This window comes from Propithecus coquereli, unplaced genomic scaffold, assembly GCF_000956105.1.
Source record: "Propithecus coquereli isolate 6110/MARCELLA unplaced genomic scaffold, Pcoq_1.0 Scaffold142, whole genome shotgun sequence".
NCBI classification, from domain to species: domain Eukaryota; kingdom Metazoa; phylum Chordata; class Mammalia; order Primates; family Indriidae; genus Propithecus; species Propithecus coquereli.
Genome location: NW_012138525.1, coordinates 878,362 through 900,397, shown reverse-complemented (window position 1 = coordinate 900,397; position 22,036 = coordinate 878,362). Strand labels below are relative to the sequence as shown.

General features: G+C 54.3%; 1 protein-coding gene across 1 annotated transcript; it reads left to right on the top strand.

Moving 5' to 3' along the window:
- Positions 1-3,638: 3,638 nt before the first annotated feature.
- GTF3C5 (general transcription factor IIIC, polypeptide 5, 63kDa) lies at positions 3,639-20,181 on the top strand. Its single transcript, XM_012639817.1, has 11 exons — positions 3,639-4,097; positions 6,158-6,377; positions 7,827-8,025; positions 13,021-13,216; positions 14,328-14,432; positions 15,529-15,643; positions 16,134-16,214; positions 16,431-16,528; positions 17,752-17,834; positions 18,485-18,627; positions 19,517-20,181. Exons 1-11 carry the CDS (start codon positions 3,945-3,947, stop codon positions 19,690-19,692), a joined length of 1,569 nt encoding a protein of 522 aa, XP_012495271.1. The 5' UTR covers positions 3,639-3,944; the 3' UTR covers positions 19,693-20,181.
- Positions 20,182-22,036: the final 1,855 nt, after the last annotated feature.

Sequence of the window (22,036 nt, the reverse complement as noted above, 5' to 3'; positions counted from 1 at the left end):
AGTAACTTGAGAGAAGAAAAATTGCCCACTTGTGACCGAAAATTACATGACCCAAAAATGGATCCTGAAATGTTTTGGGAACTCAGATTCTCTGTCCTCCTGTATTAGTTTCCTAAGGTGGCTGTAAAAAATTGCCACAAACTAGGTAGCTTAAAACTCAACAAAAATTTATTCCCACATTTCTGGAGGCCAGAAGTCCATAATCAAGGTGACAATAGGATTACGCTCTCCCCCCAACGCCCCCCACAGCATATGAAATAAAACACTTAAGCATGCGTAAATGTTCAAACAAGCGGGCCAGGGCCCATGCGCGTAAGTAAGAATCCATGGGTGATGCGGGCTCATCCTCCCCACTTCGTGCAGACAACGTCTCAAAGCTTCTTCATGGCAAAGCTCCTGCCAGGCCCCGGCTAAGGCCGAGATTTTCAGCCTGAAAGCCGAATCAGCCTCTGTCAGGGGGAGGGTCTCCAAGTCTGGGAAGGGGAGCTCGGAGTGTGCAGTGGGATTCCCTCTCTTGTTCCGGGGATCCCCACCCTTTCCCTGGGCAGCAAACGCCGGTCTCCAGCACCCCAGCATCCTTCGGGAGCCCCGGATCTCTCTTGCGTGGCAGTGGCAGATACAGGCTCCCCCACTGCTCCCGCCATGTCCCACGCCAGCCCGTGGGAGGTGGCTAGAACTGCAGGGACCCCTGAGCCCTTCTGTTCAATGGGATGAAATACCCTGAGCGGCAGGGGCACAAGGCAGGGGAAGGATGCTTAGTCTGTTTTCTGCTGTCGTAACAGAATATCACAGACTAATTTATAAGGAAAGCATATTAATTTCTTATAGTTCTGGAGGCTAGGAAGTCCAAGACCACAGGCCTTCTTGCTGCATCATACCATAACGGGGGGTATCACATCTCAAGAGAGTGAGAGCGAGAGAGCCAGAGAGAGCTTGCTTTTATAACAAAGCACTCCCGAGACAGCAAACTGACTCCTGTGATAGCCACATTAATCCATTCATGGGGGCAGAGGGATTAAGTTTCCAGCACATGAAACTTTGGACATATTCAAATCACAGCAGATACCCTGAAACCAGGTGGAGGAAGCACCCTCTCAATGCACAAATATTAAGCATCACCATTGCCTGCTCTGAATGCTGCAAGGTTTGGGGGAAAGTCATAGCTGCTTCTTTAACTGGGTTCCTGATCCCTCTTGGCCTCTCTCTGCTCCCAGCCTGGCCTTACTGCCCTAGGCACACCTCTGACCTCCCTTTGTTGCACCAGGCAGGACCAAGTGGCTGTCCTCCAGAAGCTTGGTCTAATGCCCTGGGGTTGGTCCCTTGTCTTCCCCGCACCCACCGCCCACTCCTCAGCTCCTGTGCACTATGGGGACACACCCCTCTCTGATAAGCCTTGATTTAGCAACCCTATGACCAGGCCCTGACCCAGGGTCTGCATTGAACTGAGGGATCACATGAGTCAAGGGGCCTCATTCACTTGTTCAGTATTTCCTGAGCACCTGCTGGCCTGGGCAGACAGTGGCAAATCAGACAGACACAGCCCCTGCCCTCAGGAAGCTGATACTCCAGTGGAGGAGAAAGGTCAATAAAGAAGAAAAAAACCCCAGTGCTTCAGGCTCCATGATTGGATGAGTTTGGGCGTCACGGGCACAGAGGATAGCACCAAACTAGTCTTCAGGGGTGAGGGAGGATTGATGAGCAGTCAGCCAGGTAATAGGATGAGGAATCAGTGGGGGAGTTATTGGAGACAGGCACAGAGTGAGATTTCATTCTAGAAAGATCACTCTTGCTTCCAGGAGAAAGATTAGTGCAGACAAAACTGGAAGGTCACTGGATTGTGGGGTGGGCTCACAAACGTTCCAGGTGGTTTGGAATCAGCTTTGCAGGCTCAGAAACTCAATTCCTTCAACATCCAGTGGTAGGGGTGCTGTATTTAGCAAATAAAAATACACCTAGCTAAATCTGAATCTCAGATAAACAATGAATAAACATTTGGGATATTAATATATTCCAAATATTGCACGAATTCAAATTTAACTGTGTCTGATATTTTATTGGCCAACTCTACCTATAGTAACAAAGTCTTCAGTACTGACTCCTGGGTACCAAACTCTCAGGGGTCTGATGTATATACACCAATTTATTGATTTACAATTGCCGACGGGGGTAAAATATACATATTCAGGTTCTCCTTTCTGGAAAATTAAACCACCAGAAGACTGTTTGGTGAGCACACAATGAGAAGGACAGGAGATGTCTGAAAGGAAATTTCATCTCAAGGTATGGAAAATTCAGAGAATTACCCTGGCCTCATGACACACAATTGTCTTTGGTGGCAGAATGGGCAAGTACCCAGTGGAGGGGCTGGTCAGGGACTAGCAAGTCCTGGTGTGCAGCTCTCTGCAGAAATATGCAGTTCTTCTGGCTCGTCCATCACTTGCTGTTGGTTGATTCCTCAGTGCACTCTCAGAGGGGCGCTTTCTTTCAAGGATTCGGGGCTCCTGGCTGAGCCTTCCAATTACAATATAACGAAATGTATTTCACATTCAGGTTACATTTTTTTCTTTCAAAAATGTATTTAGTGGGCTTTGCAGCCTTTTTTTGCTTTTTTGGTTCCTTTTGGACGGTTGGGTTACCTTTTTGTTTCGGAATTCCTTTCGGAACTTTGGGTTCCCCTTCCTCCAGGGGTTCCGTTGTTTTTTTTTTTTCCATTTTCTTCAATTCCGTTCCTTTCTTTCCTTTTTCCTTGCCCTTTCCTTGCCGCGGGCGGCTTCCTTTGCTTTGTTTTTGCGGCTTTTGGTTTGTTTTTTTTGATTCCCTTTTTTTTTTTTGTTTTTTTTTCCCGGCAACAGCCAGAGAGGTCCTTTCAGTGCATACATGGGATCACAGCCCTGCCGCATACACCTTCACGAGCTCTCCATCCTCTCGGGAACAGCAACTGTCAGGCCCGTCCTTTCCATGACCTATCTGGCCTGCGTCGGCCTCTGACCCCTCACCTCCCCCACTCTGTTCACAGTTCTCCCTCCCGTCACTTCTAGAAGGGGCCACGCTCCTCGCTTCAGGGCTCCGCATCAGCTGTCCCCTCGGCGCCTCCACACAGCCGCTTCTCACTGCTCTCCCCCCCGTTAGGTTCTGAGTAGTGCCCAGCGCACAGTAGGCGCTTGATACCCGCCTGCCTAACAAACGAACGAGGGACGCCCGCAGCCCGCCCCAGCGCAGGCGACCGCGCTTCGGAGTTTTCCGTGTGGAGGTGGGGCGAGCAGTTAGCGCACAATTCGCTTGCTCGCTATTTCCGCATCCAGCTCCCCGCGGCCTCCCTGCAGGCGCTGTCAGAAACTTCGTCCTGGGGAAGATGGAAGTAGTCGGGAGCGAGAAAGCCTGAGCCACAACAAACCCTCTTGGCGGACCCGACCCGGAAATCAATTCTCTGTAGGGCCCTCCCTCCACGGGAAGGAGGCGGGCCGGAAGTATGTCTGGGGCCCGCCCCCGAGTCGTCATTGGGAGAATCCTCGTAAGAGGGCGGGTACTTGGCCAAGTCCTGGTTCTGTATTGGCTAAAGTCTATGGAGCTGGAGGAGAAGGTGGAACCTGGCTTCTTCTGGAACTTTCATTGGCTAAAATCTCGGCTCGGCCCTCGAGTTCTCATTGGCTAAAGACGAGGGTGGGTGGTGTCTTACTGTCCGCGTCTCCCGCTGGCTGGTGGGAGAGACAGGTTCTTGCCCCGCCCTTCGGACTAATTTAGATTTTAAACAAAAAGTGAAGGCAATCGTGGTCGTCTCTCGTGTGTTCGCTCCCTAGGAGGGTTGAGTCTCGCTGAGCTCGGGGAGTTAGGGAGACTCGAGCGGTGAGAGAGCCCGGAACGAGTCCTTCGCGGAACCATTGAGGCGAGTCCTCTGGGAGCACTTTGAGAGACGGACCCTGGCGGGCCGGGCCAGACCGGCAGGGATGGCGGCACAGGCGGCCGATGCGAGGCTGGGGGCTGCCGTGCCCGTGGAGCTGCGGCGGGAGCGGCGCATGGTGTGCGTGGAGTACCCGGGCGTGGTGCGCGACGTGGCTAAGATGCTGCCGACTCTGGGCGGCGAGGAAGGCGTCTCCCGTGTAAGAAGCTGGGAATCTTCAGAACACCGGGGGAGGGACCGAGTCGCCGGACAACGGCCCAAGGGGCGGGATCACTCGGGGGAAGTGTGGTTTCCTTGGCAACGAAGAGTGTAGCTGGCTCTCGGGCGCCCGGTGGGCGGGGGCTTTGCTTTCCGTGATCGCCAGCAATCGCGGGAACGGAAGGAAAGGATTGTGGGGGAGATCCTAGGGGCTCTTTTACATCCCATCTCCAAATATGACCCGGAGCCTCAGCATCCGTGCCATGAACGCAGCTCAGTAATAGCTGACATTTTATTCTGTGCCAGGCGCGGTTCTAGGTGCTTAACTTACATTATGTCTTCCTTACAACCCTACCAGGTAGGAACTGTCAGTGTCTGCATTTTACAAGGGGATGAACACGGCTTGTTCAACCTCACACAGCAAGTAGGGGAGATGGGATGAGCTTCTGTCTAAGTTCTCCACATGACCAAATCTTGAAATGTCTCTTCTTTAGAGAGATTTTCCCTGACCACCCTAACTAGAGTGGTCTCTAGCAGTTATCTGCCTCTTCATCCTGTTAATTCCGATCTGAAATTATGTTTTCACCTTTTTATTGTCTATCTTGGTCCCTTGGCCCTGAGATTGTAAACTCCATGAGAGCAGGGACCTTTCTTGTTCTCTTCTGTACTCCTAGCACCTAGTTCTATAAGTATTTGTTGAATGCACAATTGAATCTTCACAACAGTCTAGTGAGTTAGATACTATTTTTGTTTCCATTATTCAGATAAAGACACAGGGAAGTTCGGTCAAACAGCTCTTACATGGTACAATGGGGATTTGAACTCATTTGTGCCTTGTGAGTTCTTAACTGCTGCTTCCTCATCCTTTATGAATGTTGAAAAGCCTTGAACTCATCTTTAAGGACAGGATGCCAATAGAGCCTCAGTCATTAATGTTTTGTTCTTTTATACTGACTTATTTGCTTCACTTGTAACCTTGATAAAACTCTTACTCTCCCTAATTGCCCAACTACAGTGTGAGCCCAGGAAGGGACCTTCATTCATTAATTCCACTCATGTTTCTTGAACACCTTCTTTGTGCGAGGCCCACAGCCGGGTTCATTCCCCCACTATCAGGTCTCAGAGACGTGTGTTTCATGAGAAGAGGGCTTTCAGATGACCTTCATGCTTTCCCTAGTTAGATCCTGAGTGCTTCCTAAGGGCCCCGCCCTGTCCTGGGTATTGTGGAGCCAGCAGACTAGCACAAAGATGATTTTGTCCTGGTGCACATTGGTCGTGCCTTCATCCGTACACATGTGACACTCATTTCATCTCTCTTACTCGGGGTAGGGCAAGCATTCATTCATATATAGGTGGCACATGTTGAGTATTTACCATGAGTTAGGCACCGGGCTAAATGATTGATGCATATTTAATTATCTTAACAACCCTATGAGATAGGTACTATTCTTAGGGTTTTTAAGGAGAAGGACCAAAAGGGTCTTGGTATTCAGTCTCATATGCTTGAAAAGCTATAGATCAGCTAGTCAGAGCCAAAATGGTTATTACTGATTGATCTACTCTCCTTTGGACCTAGAAACATTTGCATATGAGACTAAATACCAAGACCGTTTGGGATGGGTAGTTCCTAGAGGAGGTAGCCCTAGACAAGTTGCTCAAGTTCCCCTCTCTCCGCCCCCCACCCTCACCCCCACAAGCCTCAGTTACCTCAAAGGTAATCTCAAGGGTGAAAATACCTCCTATGAAGTGTTGCCAGAATACACCCATGAGGCCCCACACCGAACAGGCATTTGATAGACAGTGGGTTTTACATAATTAGTGGTTGTTATATCCAACTTTACAACTTCTCTTTATCCTCATTTTCTCCACTACATAAAAACTAAGATATTTGGGTTTAAAAAATGAGTCTTCAGGAATTAAGAGCTCAGAATGAAACTCGAGCCTCCTGGCCCTTCCTGGGTCACCTGGTTCACCATCAGGCTTTTGGTGAGAGAGGAGCAGCTCCTTCTTGGCTGCTTAGCTGGTCACCGCCTTACCCTGTCTTCTTTGGCCTTGACACAGATCTACGCAGACCCCACCAAGAGGCTAGAACTGTACTTCCGGCCCAAGGACCCGTACTGCCACCCCGTGTGTGCTAACCGCTTCAGTACTAGCAGCCTGCTGCTCCGCATCAGGAAGAAGACAAGGCGGCAGAAGGGTGTGCCAGGCACCGAGGCCCACCCCGAGGTCACATTTGACATGGAGATCCTTGGCATCATCTCCACCATTTACAAATTTCAGGGTAACTATGAAATCTACTTTTGCAGCATGCATTATCTCCTGGCTTGCTGTCTCAACTGCCCGTAGGAACCATGTGGTCATCTGCACACATGAAGAGGGCCAAGATATGCCCAGGCATGGGGGGCAGGGGCCGTGGGGAATAGCAGAGCAGAAGCCCCATCCAGGTGTCAGCCTTTCTTCCTCTACCTCCAGCTGCAGGCTCACTGATCTTCGACATACTTAAGCTAGAAATGTAGAGTTCCATGAGAAATCTGCTACTTGCTAATAAAACCATTATGTGGGGCCAAATAAAACTGGTCAGACCTCCACTTTTTGCCCCCCATATTTTAGAACCTCCTCTTGGTCTTGACCACCACTGGTCTTGCTGTCTGCCTCTTCCAAACCCTTCCCAGCTCGCCTCAGCCCCTTGGGACCTCATGCTCCTTTGAATTCTTAATAGATTACACGTCTCCCATGGGCTCCTCAATCAAGTTTCCTACCTACAGGGTAGAAGGCTCCTCTCCTACAGAGACGAGGCTGTTAGGTGGAGAGGGGGCAGGGTGAGAAAGAGCACGGGCTGTGGCAGTGTGTGTACCTGAGCTCTGCCAGGTCCTCTGGGCAAGAGCTCTGGCTTCCCTCAGCCTCAGTCTCCTTGTCTGTACCGTGGGGGCTGCGGGGCCCTGGAGGAGATGCGGAGATGATGCCTGCTAAGGGGCCGGGCCCAGGCACCTGGCAGATTACTGGCCTTAGAAATGTCTGTGGTTACGGCTGCCGTGCTGAGGCAGAGCCTGGAGGGAATAAAGATTGAGAAAGGAAAAGGGGAAAAGTAAAGTGAAAAGAAGGAAAAACAGGACCTGGGGTCCCCTGGGCTGGGCATCGTGAATGTCCGTCATTCTGGTGGAACGTGGTCTTCACCAAAGAGGGCTGTTCTTTGTGGGACAAGGTTTTCCAGGTGATTCATAAAATCTCCTCTAGCCGAGGCAATAGAACGAGACTCTGTTAACAAAAAAACAAACAAACAAAAATGAAAATGTAAAATTTCACACTTCGTGTTTTCATCTCTCTCGGTGAGGCAGCACCTTGCTACTCTGTTCTGCACCGGCAGCGTCCGCTCACCTGGGAGCTTGTTAGAAATGCAGAGTCTCGAGTCTGCATTTGGCAAGATTCCAGGTGATTCACATGCGCACTGTGTCTTAAGCACTGACCTAGACTTTATCCTCGCCTATCACGTGGCTGCCCCATCCCCCCAAAATAATTTTTATGTAGGTGACTTGGAGAGCACTGAGCCAAGTTCACAGAAGCATTTGTAAGGGTAGAGTTTCAGCTCCTGCCACGTTTCCTGGCAGCCTCCGCCGCTCGGCCCATTCGGCACGCCCCTGAGAGGATGTGGGCGTTGATGCACAGCAGCTGCCCGCTTCTGGAGGGGTGTTCCCAGCCACGGCATCTACCATCTGCCCGCCTCTCTTCCCAGGAATGTCCGACTTCCAGTACCTGGCTGTGCACACGGAAGCAGGCGGCAGGCACACGTCGATGTATGACAAGGTGCTCATGCTGCGGCCCGAGAAGGAGGGCTTCTTCCACCAGGAGCTGCCGCTGTACATCCCCCCACCCATCTTCTCCCGGCTGGACACCCCAGTGGACTACTTCTACCGACCAGAGACGCAGCACCGGTAAGGCCCCTCCACACTATGGCACTGGGGTCAGAGCAAGGGCCCTGTGGTCAGGGGGCCTGGGTCCAAGGCTGGACTCTGCCCCTCACTAGTTGGGCAGCCTTAGACATGCCACTTCGTCTCTCAGCCTCAGTTCTCCATCCTGTAAGTGGGATGACAGCAGTACCTACTGAACAGAAGTATTAGGATTGAGTTCCTTTGTCTATTTATTGAGAGGCAGTCTTGTTCTGTCAACTAGGCTGGAGTGCAGTAGCATGATCAGAGCTCACTGCAGCCTCAGACTCCTGCCTCAGCCTCCTGAGTAGCTGGGACTATAGGCACGCGCCACCATGCCTAGCTAATTTTTTCTGTTTTTTGTAAAAACAGTCTCACTATGTTGACCAGGCTACTAGGCTAGTCTTGAACTCCTGGCTTTAAGCAATCTTCCCGCCTCTGATTCCCAAAGTGCTGGGATTATAGGCGTGAGCCACTGCACCTGGCCAGGATCGAATTTAAAAAGCACATGTAGTTCTCAGTGCAGAGCTGATTGCAGAACGACCCCTTCATAGGTGGTGGCCTGTGTGACCACCAGGTCAGCTTCCTTCCCAGGGACTCCTACAGTACAGAGAACATGGCTGTGGGGCTTGAGCATTCTTGCTGGAAAATGTCCTTTTTGGTTTAATCCCCTGGTCATTGCTGACCAGCCAGTCTCTGGACCTTGCTGTCACTAGTAATGACACTACTTAAGAAAGGCCACCTGTGAATGTCCCACTCTGACCCCAGGCCTTTCCCACTTCCTGCGCCCCTGGAAGAGATTTCATGGCTATCTTCATAATCCATCTTTCCTCTGCCCAACTCCTTTTGCCACACTCCCCTGCAAAACCTCAGCCCCCATTCGCCCCACCTGTTTGCCATCTCCTGGCCTGCCATGTGTGGCTGGAGGTGGCTTCAGAGAACCATCCAACAACCCCTGGCCCGTCTCCCGGTGCCATCTTCCTCCAGGAGTCTGTGACTTTCTACACAGATCTTGCCTATTGTGTACTTGGGTATGATCTGCGTTCCTTCTGGAATGTAAGCACCTAAGGACAGGCACGCAGTGTCTCTGGAATCAGTGGTTTCTTGTACGCTAAGGGTCGTGAGAAGCCAGATGGACATGGCTCATAGCCCGTCCGCCACCCGCCTCGCCACCTCCCAAGTGTACATCCCTACCAAGACCACATGTAATTCAAATGAAATGAATTCTTTAATTTAGATGCTCTTGACATAATTAGAGCCCCCAGGGGTTGTTGGAAAGGCAGGCCTGGGCTTTGTCAAATGTTGGTTTTATGCCGGAGACCAGCCCACATTGACATGAAGGAATAGTATTTCCTTTTTTCTAAAAGCCAAGACTGAATAGTATGGGAAAAGAAGGAAACGGGTTTGAAAGTACCCAACCTGAGATTAATAATGTCCACGAGCTTCGCTGCCAAACATGCCGCATCCTGTGCAGCAGGGCCGTGTGTGTCTCACCTGCCCGCAGTGATTCCCAGGGTTCCCGTCCCCCTCGCTGTGCACGCGAGGAGGGAGACTCGGCCTCAGTGTCCACGTCCCACCGTCTTCCCCACTCCCTGGCCTTGCTCATCGCTCACTGCCACGCTGTTCTCATTTTTATGTGCTTTACTTTTTAAAATTATATACAAAGAGACAATTTTTAAAACAATTTCTCATTTTGATGTAAACTCCCCAAAGGTGGTGATTTGGCCTGTTTTGGCCTCTGTCGTACCCCAGTGCCCAGGGCAGAGCCTGGCCTGCGAGAGGCCCTCAGCGAGTATCTCTGGGCCCGGTGTGAAGATTTGGGGAGCAAGGAAAGTGAAGGAAAAAGACTGAAACATGCCCACAGGAGTGCTGTGTAGTGAAGAATTGCTCCGTAGCATGTTTTAATCTTCCAGAAACGCAGCCTTCAGGAGAGCGGGCTCTGAGGACTGACGTAGCACACGTCCTGGGGCCTCCCTTGCTCTATGGAAAAGGCAGGTGTTACACCAGATTTTGTGGAATAAAAACAAACTGTGGTTTCATAATAGAAGCCTAGAAAAGTCTGGAAGATTGGGCTCAGAACACTTTTCTCTGAGGGGGTGGGAGGACTTTCTCGTTCCTCATCAAATATTTCCTTCAACAAGTCCTGATGGAGCCCCGGTCTCGGCCCAGGGCACTCTCTGGAGCCTTGGGTCCACGGACCACACGGCAGATGAGGGACCACTCGGGCCAGGGAGCCGGACAGAACACAAGAAACAGATGGGTGCTGGAAATGACAGGGACTGGGTCGGATGGGGCAAGCTATGGGCCAGGCTGATGGTGGACCTCGTAGGAGCTGACACCCAAAACAGACTTGAGAGAGAACAGAGCTAGGCTGGTGGAGATCCAGGGAGAATGTTCTAGACCAGGGGATCTGCACATGCAAAAGAAGCGTTAGGAGGCTGGTGCCCTAGAGCAGAGCGAGCCAGGGAGAGTGGCAGGGGAAGGTCTCGTAGACCGTGGTAAGGGGCTTAGATTTCATCCTCAGGAGAAGGTGTATTGTTCTCTGCCTTTGAAAAATGGTATGGAAAGTTCAAACATACCTCAAAGCGTGGCCTCCGTGTGCCCGTCACGTGCTTCCGCAGTGAGCAGCACTGTGCCACTCATTTCCTCCTCCCCCGCCACCCCGGCGGCTCCGCACGGACTCCAGCAGGGAAGGACTCATGTTTCAAACACACCTGCAATCCAGTATCATACCGAACAGATTCGACGGTCCTCCGTGATTCCAGCCGTACCCTGTCCTTGTTCGGTTTGTCCTGATTGTCTCAAAAGCAACTTAGGAGCCAAACAAGGTCCACACATATTGCTTTTGATTGACGTCTCCCAGGTCTGTTTAACCTGTGCCATCCCCTGCCACCACCACCCCCCCTTTTTTTCGGATTGTAAGAGTAAATTATGCTTGTTAGGAAAGAAAAAAACTACGGAAATATATAACTAAACAGTCAGGTCATGTCGCCTCGCTGCTGAAAACCTTGCACGTAGAGTGCATGAAGAATGATATGATTTTCTGGTGTATTATACTTAGTATGAGAGTTTTAAGCAGGGGGTGATATGATCCCTTCTTAAAGTTACATATTTCTAAAATGTTTTGATTTTTTCCCCCACACAGCAATTTACTCTTTTCAGAATCAAACAAAAATATACAGAAGAACAGAGCACCCTCTAGGCTCCTGCACCTGGCACCGGATGGCAGCATCCGAGTCGCTGCTCTGCCCCGGGGGGCCAGCAGACAGCTGTTCCCAAGCCTCTGGAGTGGGGATGAGGGAGGAGAGCAGCTGTCCTTGGCCCTTCTTCCTCCCCATGTGGGTTATTGGTATTCCACCATGTGGGAAGAACCTGCCTTTTCTCCAGGGCTGTTATCGACTCTTCTGCTCCGCTGGCCTTCCCGGGTGCGGAGGAGGCCTAGCCGCCTCCTCGTGGGCCCCTCCCTGGGTCTGGGAGGCCGAGCTCACCAGGTGGGCAGAGGAGAGGCTAGGAGGCTGGCCTGGTAGTGTCCCTCCTGCCGAAGGACGTCGAGCCCCTCCTGTTCCTTGGGGGAGCCCTCCAGGGTGGGCCTGCTGACTTTGCCGTTAGCACCCCCAGCCCCTGCCAACAGTTCTCCATGGGCTTAGAATCACGGTGACTCGCCCAGACCACAGCCTGAATCTGCCAAGGGAGGCGGCGGGGGTGCAGCAGAGGCAGCCCTGGGCCTCTCCCTGCAGGGATGGCACAGGTGGGCTGCCTGGCTTTCCTTCAGGGTGTCTTTGAAAACAAGATAATGTCGCACCCGTCTGGGGCGGTTTCTAATGGAGGCACATAAAAAAAAAAAGGGACCCAGTCTTGATCTCATTTTTTGAATTTTGTTTCCCAATGTGCAAATCGCTTCATTATTCTCTGTACGTGTGCAAAGGGTGTGTGCGCATGTAGAAAATTAGGTGTTAATCACCTGGATGAAATTGTGTGATGTCCGGGACATAATTTACATGTATTTCAAAATGATTTAGTGGGTTGGGCAGAGTGTGGGTGAAACAAAATCAGCCACGTGGTGATAGGTGACGGGCTACGGGGATTCTTTATCCTGGTATCCCTGCTTTTTGTAAGTTTGATGTTTGACATCCAGTGTTAAAGAGGCGACCACTACAAGTATTTTGGGAGAGATGTCTGCCTAAGTGTATTCTGTGCCAACACAGAGAGAGAGAGTTCTAGAATCCTTTATGTTTTTTTCTTTTGAAGACGTTTTTTAGAGCAGTTGTAGGTTCACAGCAAAATAAGAGGAAGGTACAGAGATTTCCCACATACCCCCCGCCACGCACAGCCTCCCCCACATCGGCACCCCCGCCAGAGTGGTGCCCTCGTTACGGTGACGGACCCACCGTGCTACGGCTCTGGGCAAGTTTCCTAATCCCTGCGGCCTCAGCTGCTTCATCAGAAAATTGTTCCTTAAGGTTGGGCCCGGTCAGTACTTGGATGGGAGAAAATTGTTCCTTCCCTGTAGGAGTGTTTGAAGGGTTAAATACGTGAGTCATGTAAAAGTTAACATCAGTAAGTATAGCTCTTGTCACTATTTTGACAACCGATCGTGTTCTCTGTGTGGCTGAGCCTTAAGCAATTTCACCATTCCTGGCTGATGGGCATTTAGACTGTCCGGTGTTTCACTGGCTATGTGTTACTATCCGTGCATGGCTTAGTGCAGTTGTGAGGCCACCAGCCTTATGACAGGTGCCCTTTCCCGCACCCCAGCCTCTGGGGCCTTTGCCTTGGCCCAGTTTCTGAGCTGCATTGGCAGTCACAGCTGCTTCTCTTCCTTGGTCTCAGCCTGAGAACACAGATTGCTTCAGCAGCCAGCTTTGTGGTCCTCTCCCAAACTCAGGTTTCCAGGGAAAAGGCTCACAAACTTGTGCCACTGGGTGCCTGCCTGGTCTGGCCCGGCCTGTGCCTGGAATCATCCTTGGTGGTCCTGTTCTTACTGGTACTCTTGGCCCCCAGGGAAGGCTACAATAACCCCCCCATCTCGGGCGAGAATCTGATTGGCCTGAGCAGGGCCCGGCGCCCCCACAATGCCATCTTTGTCAACTTCGAGGAGGACGAGGTGCCCATGAGGCCACTGGAGGCTGCAGTCCAGACATGGAAGAGAGTTTGCACCAACCCCATGGACCGGAAGGTGGAGGAGGAGCTGAGGAAGGTTAGTCCTGTCTGCCAGCCCCGCCGACGCCGGCGTCGGTTCTGACCACTGTTTACCCAGCTGCTCTCTGTCCCAGGTGGTGGCTTGGCTTTACTTAACTTTGTCCGACTCATTCCTTAGTACATGGAATTTTTCATCTCTAGTTGTCACATCTGAAAGCCACGTTGGTATAAGCCCTGCATTCCCAAGGTTGAAAATACTTCTTAGAATTCTTAAGAAGTCCCTTTGGGGGTGGTAAAAAAAAAAAAAAAATGGGTACATTGTTCAAATGTGACTTAAACGTGGAGCTCTGGGACCCACTGAACTTTGATTTATCCGTCCACTCGTTGCAACAGAGCTAGCGGGCACCTGCTGTGCGCCAGGGCCCAGCACTTTCTTCCCCGTGAGAGCTGCAGCCCTGCTGCTGGGTGCCCGCCTCCCCCTCAGGCTTGCAGGTGCCTTCAAGTCTGAGGCTGGGCCTTTGGCTGTTGTGTCCCCTCAGGCGCGGACAGCAAGTTCACAGTGAGGCACATCCCTCTTCCCTTGCTTAAGCTAAAGTTACACACTGCTCATGGGGGCAGGTTTCTTCTGCCAGACTGTGTGGGTACCTTGTTGAATTTCTGGCAGTCTGGTGTGCACTGTCTGTGCTTCCTTGTCATCCTCTGGACACAGCCCATGTTCCCAAACTGGCTCCCGAGGACTTTTCTGCCTTGGCCCTCCACACTCTGGCCACACTGGCCTTCTGCTGTCCTCTGCGGGCCAGGCTGTCCCCTTCAGCCTTGGTGGAGTCCCACCTCAGGCACCTGCCCTCTAGGTTGGGGCTGCTTGGGGGTCCTGGAGCTCCGGCACGCCCCCTCGCCCTGCTCCCCTGCTGCAGTGTGAGCTGTATGAGGATGGGGACCATGTCCCTTGTGGTCACTGCAAGGCCCCCAGGCCACACACCTGCACATGCCAGGCATCAGCCCAGGCTGCTGAGGGCAGGAGGAGGGAGGGAGTGAGTGCAGGGGTCTCGGGGCCGGGCTCGGCCTGTCCAGCCCCTGCCCTCTACCCACTCCTCTGGTGCTGGGGAGCCTGGGGCAGGAGGGTGGAAGCTGCTGGGCTCATCTCAGCCTCTGCCCTTGGCCTTCCCCAGCTGTTTGAGATCCGTCCCATCTGGTCCCGGAACGCTGTCAAGGCCAACATCAGCGTCCACCCCGACAAGCTCAAGGTCTTGCTTCCCTACATGGCCTATTACATGGTAAGTGTCGGCTGCACACTCGCCACATGGGCCTTGGTCCCTGATGTGATGTCTTAGAACTGCAGTGACAGCAGGTGGCTCCTGTCCAACCCCCACATCCTGCACCTCTCCCCAGCCTGGCACCCTGAGATAGCTTGTTAAAGGCAACGAAAAAGGTTTCCAGCTCCTGGAGTCAGGGGGCTCTCCACAATCTCCTAATAACTTATTTGGCCATATTTGGATGATTTTGGGATAAAGGATTAATTACCTGACTTATAAGTAAAGGGATTATGCAACATAGGATGACCTGGTAGTGAGAACTTTCTGGCACTGGTTAAGCACTGTGTGCACATCAGATCCTGTGTTCCTCCCTGGAGGTGGCAGCAGGGGTCGCTTTTTAATTCTAAGGACAAGTCTAGGCTTAGAGAGGTGGCATGACCATGATGTGCCATGTCCACCAGCTGCAGGTGGCAGAGCCCAGCCTGTCTGGCTGCAGGGCCCAGGCCCCTGCCCACAGCGGCTGCCTCAGCTCCTCCCACCTGTGTCGATGGGTTCCGTGGGTCTAGGAGGGGGATAGAGAGGGAGTGTCACAACTGAGGTTCCAAACGGTGCAGACGAGAAAGGGATCCTCCCTGCCGAGGCACCCACGCAGAGCATTTGGGGAGGCCGGTGTGTGGCGTGACCGTGAGGCCTGGCGACGAGTGGCGGGCGTGAGAGAGTCGGTCCTCCCACCCCTCTAGACTCTAGACTCCAGAGGGCCCTCTCTGTCACTTGCCATTGGCTTCTTGACGTAAGTACTTCAGAAGCACCATTTGGAGACAAGATACCCCATCCGTTAGGACAGCAGTGACATCAGGTGCTTACTGTGTGCCAGGCACCATGGCAAAGGCGCCATGGGCATTATCTCGTTTGATCCTTCCCAAAAGTGTGGGAAAGGGTGCTCTTGTCACCTCCGTCTGACAGGAAGACCAAGGACTGGAAAGGCCCACGGCAGAGCTGAGCTGGGCGTCCAGAGCTGTGTCCCCGGCGCTCAGGCTGTCCTGCCTCGGCGTAGGGCTCTGTACCGCCGGGGCCTGGGCCTTGACTTCGCCTCACGTCCCACCTGCTCTGTCTCCAGATAACGGGCCCCTGGCGAAGCCTGTGGATCCGATTTGGGTATGACCCCCGAAAAAACCCAGATGCCAAGATTTATCAAGTCCTTGATTTCCGAATCCGTTGTGGAATGAAATACGGTAAAAACTACTAAAAGCTTAGCTTGCTTGCTTTCTCTCTTTGTATCTTTCAGTTTCTAGCATTCTCTTTTGTCATAAGACCTTGCTCTTTTGGAGAGAGAAAGCCTTTCCCCGCCCCGGGTTAGAATATGCTGGGTGCAGGAGAGACTGAAACGCAGGCTCAGCTCTGTCCTCGCCCACTGCTGACCCTCCGTTCCTGAACCACAGTCCCTGGTTCACTCGCTTCACGGTGACCTGTGGTCCTGTGACGTGGGCCGGGGACTAGTGAGTGTTAAAGCCCAGGACTGCAGTGAGCTCCACAGTGTCCCTGCCCTGTGGCAGTGCTGGGCCACCTTGGTGACTGTTACTCCAGTGGTGTGCTTGGCGGTCTGGGGTCGCCTCTTTCAGGAGCTGGCCCTGGGAACCCAGGTCCCCCCTCCAGCGTGAAGCCAGTGCCATTTGCAGGTGGGCCGTGTGCCCGCCTGCCCGACACGCCCGCCCTTGCCTGCAGGTTACGCCCCCAGTGACTTGCCTGTCAAAGCGAAGCGCAGCACCTACAACTACAGCCTCCCCATCACCGTCAAAAAGACGCGTAAGTGCCGCGGGGTCGCTCTGTGGGTCAGGAGTGATTCGCCCTCATGCCAATGCCAAGGATGGGGGCGTCTGGACAGCAGATGGGGAGGCGCTTCCTGGGGTCACTTCTCCTTGTAGAGGTGGATGGGCAGGTGGGGGGCAGGGTAGGGTGGTTGGGAGAGACACCTCCATCCCCACCCCCATATGCCAAAGCACTGCCATTGTCCCCATGCAGCCAGCCAGCTCGTCACCATGCATGACCTGAAGCAGGGCCTGGGCCCGTCAGGGACAACCGGTGCTCGGAAATCGGCCTCCAACAAGTACAAGCTCAAGGTGGGTGCCCCGTGAGCCCCCAGAGGGAGCAGCCTCTGTCTGGCTGAGGGTGAAGGCCGAGGGAGGACGTGAGGCTTCTCGCTCTCGGGGCCGCGTGCCCTGTGGGTAACATCTGGGGGGTTTGGGGCAGCTCTGCACTCCCAGCGCCTTGGCCCGACCCCACCTTTGGGAGGGTGAGAACCTGGGGTACGAGCCACCCAGGGCCATGGGTATTGAGGACCATCTGGGCAAAGAGGTGGTGACATGTCTCAGAGGGAAACAACACCAGCAGCTGTGTGTGGCCGCCCTTTGTGAGCTCGGGCTCCACCGAGCCACATGACAGCCCTGGAATGGTGGGCATCGGGCACTCGCATGAGCGCCGAGCCAGAGCAGACCAGCCGCACTACAGCTGGGGGCTGGGCACGGCGCCAGGACAGGCAGGAGCCTCTCAGGCTCATGATTTCATCGTTGTGGTCACCCAGCAGGAGCTGGCAGTTCCCAAAGGCTTCCCCACACTGGGGCCCCCATGACCCCCTCCACGGTCCCGGGGGAGGCCAGGCAGGGAGCGTCCCCCACCCTGGCATCACCTGCCTAGGGTAGTGGGTGGCAGCGTGTACATGCAGCAGAGACGGGCTGTCATCAGTGCTGCTGGGCCCCGTGCCTGCGCCTCCAGGTATTCCACACCTTTGCTGTCATCAAGGGGAGGGGAACCATGTCATGGCCTGCGTGGCCTCCTTCTCAGGGACTCTCACATTGGAGGCCATCGTCCCTGCCTCCAGGACTGCATGCCCAGGCAGGGAGAGGAGAAAACCGACCCTCGTTAAACCCTGCTTTCCTCCCATACAAGATGTCAAGGCAGCGTGGGGGACATAGGATGACCAGCAGGGGCAGTTGGTGAGGAATGAGCAGGTCAGATTGCGTAGAGAGCAGAGCCCAGCACAAGACTAGCCCGGCACCGCACCATAAGCACCGTGGCCGTCACGCAGGCGCCTCGAGGTTCCTGGTGGCCCCGGGAGGGCCTGGCTGCTTCCTCCCCCTCCCAGAACCTCCTGGGGAGTCAGAGCTTGTTTTCTGCACATCTGCTCACCATCCTTCCGGCCTGTCTGCCTGACCTGGTGCTGGTGGCCAGCCAACTCCTTGGAGAATCCCCCACGGGAGCCCGCGGTGCAGCGTGGGGGTCTCCAACACCGCCCGCCCCAGGGGCTCCAGCTCACTTTCCCTGTCTCTCTCCCTCCTTTCACCAGGACTCGGTCTACATCTTCCGGGAGGGGGGCCTGCCGCCCTATCGACAAATGTTCTACCAGTTGTGCGATTTGAACGTGGAAGAGTATGTACGGGAGGGGCCCTGAGACGCCGGGGGGCCCGTGGGACTCGGGGAGTGCTCGGAAACTGCCAGGATCACAGTGTTGGCCGCCAGCTCTTCCGCTTCTCGTCAGCCTTACTCTCTGCAAGGAGACTCGCCCGTCTGGGCGCCTGGTGCTGCCGCCCGCACTGTGGCTGCGCTCTGAGCAGCGACTCCTCGCTGGGCATAGGCCATTCTTGTGGTTGTGTCTTTGCCCCTCCCCCTCCATTGCCCACATGAAGGTCCATGAGGCGGGTCCTAATCCTGGGGCTGGTCAGATCCCAGAAACCTTTTATCTGCTTGTTCTTAGTAAAGTTTGAAAAGCTGCAGGGGTCGGGCACGGGGCGGGGAGGCGGGAGCCCGTTAACTGTGGCTTGAGCTCTGGTAAAAGTTGTGACTCAGCAGAAACACACTCGTAGGCACACACCCAGCTCTGCGGGCAGGGCCCGGGGTCCCGGGACCACCCAGGCTCAGGACCCCAGCTGGGAGCGCACAGCTCTCACGCATGCCCCTCGTGCACATTCAGCTCTGCAGGCTTCGTGCTCAGTGCTGTTTTTCTCAGTACAGCTCCATCTGCCAAAACTGGATACTGGCACCCGGGGACTTTATACCCCCGTCCCTCTCCCTGCCCCCAGGTTGCAGAAGATCATTCACCGGAATGATGGGGCGGAGAACTCGTGCACAGAACGGGATGGGTGGTGCCTCCCCAAGACCAGCGACGACCTGAGGGACGCCATGTCCCTCATGACCCGGCAGACTATCCGCTCTAAGAGGCCTGGTGAGAACTGCTTGGGGTGAAGGGAGGCCCCAGATGCCTGGGGACCCACTCTGGGGACAGGAAGTGTCCCTAATGGACCCGTTTCCAAGAAATTGCACCCAAGTGGGTTTATCTTGCCCCTGCCCCTGGTGGGAGGGAGGCCTGTGAGTCAGGGCCCAGCCTAGGAGCCAGCGCTGCCCGCTGAGGCTGTCTGGGGCCGGGGTTGTGGCACTCAGCCTGGGGCCTATAGCAGGAGCTGGCCTGGCCTGCAGTCGGCCCCCACCGCATGCCCTGACACCAGCCCACATCTTCCAGCCACACGCGGGCATGCTCTGCCTCTGTTTCCTTCCATGGGTGGGCAGGGACAGTGGGAGCCGCGGCCAGCCGCTCTGCTCTGCATTGTCTGGCTCCTTCCTGGGACCGGGCAGCCCTGGCAGGGACAGGCGCTAGCACTGAGGCAGCGAGGTGGGTGAGCGCTTGCGGGCTGTAGTCCTGGTGAGGCTGGGGAGAGCTGGGGCCCTCTCAGGGGTTCCCCCCAGGCTTGGGGGGAGGCCTGGACCAGCCACACCCCACAGACCCAACCAGAGCAGGGGTTCTTAGCCTTGTTTGGGACATGGACTGGGTCTCCTTTAGGTTCTGATCATCAAGATTAAGGCTCTAATTGAGGTAATGAAACTTCTCCCAGGAAAAATGGGGTGTATACTCGTGGGGGGTCCATGGGTCCCTGAAGCTGCCTGTGGCCCCTCTGGGAAAGTGGTTGTCAAAGCTGCCTGCCTCAGTGTTCCCTCAAGTGCTTGTTAAACTACAGACACCCCGTGCCCCCAGCCCATCCCCCGCCAGCGGTAGCAGTGAGCGGACTCCTCGGAGCCTGCGTCGGGACACACTGGCCTTGTCTCCTCTCCTCGCCCAGCTCTCTTCTCCAGCCCCACCAAGGCCGACGGCGGGAAAGAGCAGCTGACCTACGAGTCCGGAGAAGACGAGGAGGACGATGATGAGGAGGAGGAGGAGGAGGAGGAGGAGGAGGAGTTCAAGCCGTCGGACGGCAGTGAAAACGAGATGGAGACGGAGATCCTGGACTACGTGTGACGGGGCCCTGGGCCCAAGGCCGGGCCTCCCTGACCAGGCCAGACTGGTGACCGGCCTAATGAGGGAGCCAGGGCAAGCCATAGCTCCCCCGTGCCACCCACACAGAGCCAATGGCCTTAGGAGCCCCCTCTGAGGAAAGCTGGGGATCCCAGCAAAGGGCGCCGCTGACCCAGCGCTGGGCACACGTGACCTGCTGCTCTGTGTTGCCCTCTGGCTCTGCGCACGTGTGAACCAGCCCAGCGTCCGGCACCGAGCCGGCACCTACCACCTCTCTGGCTGAGACAAGCCAGGGGCCAGCTGCAGGTGGAGATGGCGCACCTGGGGCAGGGCTGGTCTCAGCTGGGGTCTCGTGACTCTGGTGGCAGAGACGGTTCGGGGAGCCTGGTCCATGGTCACTGTGGCCAGAGGCTGTCCTTGTGGACCCCATCCATTTGGGGTAGCTTTGGCAAAGGCCATGCCCAGCTGGAATTGTCCTATTAAATCAATGTTCCTGAGGAGTCTTGGTTTCTGTGTTGGAATGTTAGAGCCATGGGCAGTTTCCTCTAGCCTGGGACTTGGGGTTCCCTTAGTGCCTTCATTTGTTCCTTCCTGCATTCAGTGGCCTCGTGCTGGCAGTGCTGGCCCATGCCCCCACCTCCAGTAGGGTAGGGTGAGGGCAGCCAAGAGGACCTCAAGCCTGGACTCATTTTTTCTCCAAATGGATGTGTTCTTGACAAGTTCGGGAAACAGGCCCTGCTGAGGCCCCGTGGAGCCAAGCCTGCCTCCTGCAGCCTCAGGGCAGCACCCAAGCCAGAGATGGGCTGTCACCCCACCACTTAGTGTGACCCTGAGTCCTTTCAGCAGCTTGGTGTACATCGATTCTGAAGCCGCATGCCTCAGGCAGGCCCCATCCTGCTGACTGGCTCCTGGCCCGTCCTGGGAACCTGCCTGGGGAGGAGCAGGCCAGCTGACCTGCCAGGACCCTGCTCTGCGCATGGCTGCTGTGTCTCCTTGAGTCTGTGGCAAAACTGCCACCTGCGCCATGTGCATGCAAGTCACCCATCTTCATTTTCTCAGACTGGTCAGGTCTGGTAGTGAGAAGAGGGGACGGAACAAGGGTCTGCTCTGTAGCCGACCAAACACTCAGTAGCGAGAACTCGCTGCCTTCAACCAGCCCTACCATTCCTTTGTCACACAGGTCCCTTGTTCTATAGAACGTCCCCACTCTAGACAGGCTGGTTGCTTCCACGCGGTGGTGGCGGACGTGCTCCTCCCGCCCCTGTGTTTCCTGTGAACTGGACCAGGCTCCATCAGATCCGGGTTCCAGGCCTCTTCCTAGGCGGCGCATCCGGTCGGAGGCACAGGACGGCTGCTGGGTCCCTGCGGTGACACTACGATTGACCAGCGGGTCCAGGAGCTGCCAGCCTGATCCAGCGGTCTTTTATCTAGTGGTTCTAACAATCCTTGATGATCGCCTGGACCTACCGCCTCCTTAGGGGTCGCAGAATGTGTAGTGTTAGAATCCTGTTGTCCTTATGCATTTATTAGCTGGAATTCCATGAAGGACTCTTCCTCGTCATCTATTTGATGACCCGAAATGCCATTTGGACAGAAAAGGTGGGGAAGTGCCTGACTCTCCCCGCCACCAGTTTTCGGAATAATGAGCGAGTGCCTCGCAGTGGCCGGTGATGATGGGGTGGGGTGGGGTGGGGTGGGGCCGGGGTCCTGGGCTTCTAAGGAAGCTCTCAGGTTTGCCTCTGTCAGTCGCAGGATGTTGGTGCCCAACTTGTCCATCTTTGGCCAGAGGGCGGCCTCAGGTCTGCTCCTGTAGTCCTTTGACACAACCCTTGGTCCTTGGTGCCTGGCTTTCCGCTGCCACGAGGGCCCCAGGCGTCTCCTGCCCCAGGCCAGGGTGCCCTCCCTGGGGTGAGTGGTGTGGAGCCACCCCAGTCTCGGTGGGGCTTCCTTACTGCTAGGGCTTTTGAATAGAGCTAGGAAAAATGTATTTTTTCACAAAGAGAAAAACAAGTTATGAATCCATGCAGATATTTTCCAATTAAAATGTAAGATTACAGGGTTTTACTTCTCTAGTTTTCCACTTGTTTCTTTTTTCACCTGTGCTGAATGTCTTGAGTCCCGGCAACACCAGCATAACTACTTGTTTTCTTTTTCCTATAACATACAAATGCTAGTTTCAAAATATAAGATATTATAGTAAGTCATAATGATGACATTTAAAGCATATGAATTTAAATAACAAATTATAAATTACATAAAGTAATATATGATAAAATAATAAGGCTACTAAGGATGGTTTAAGTTGCTTTGCTCTTTCTCCCATCCAAGTACTAACCAGGCCCCACCC

Bases quoted from the DNA above. Each gene is read 5' to 3' on its own strand.
- GTF3C5 (XM_012639817.1), top strand. From the start codon at position 3,945: ATGGCGGCACAGGCGGCCGATGCGAGGCTGGGGGCTGCCGTGCCCGTG. The intron at 6,378-7,826 runs GTAACTATGAAA...CTCTCTTCCCAG, and splicing joins CACCATTTACAAATTTCAGG to GAATGTCCGACTTCCAGTAC. The intron at 13,217-14,327 runs GTTAGTCCTGTC...GGCCTTCCCCAG, and splicing joins TGGAGGAGGAGCTGAGGAAG to CTGTTTGAGATCCGTCCCAT.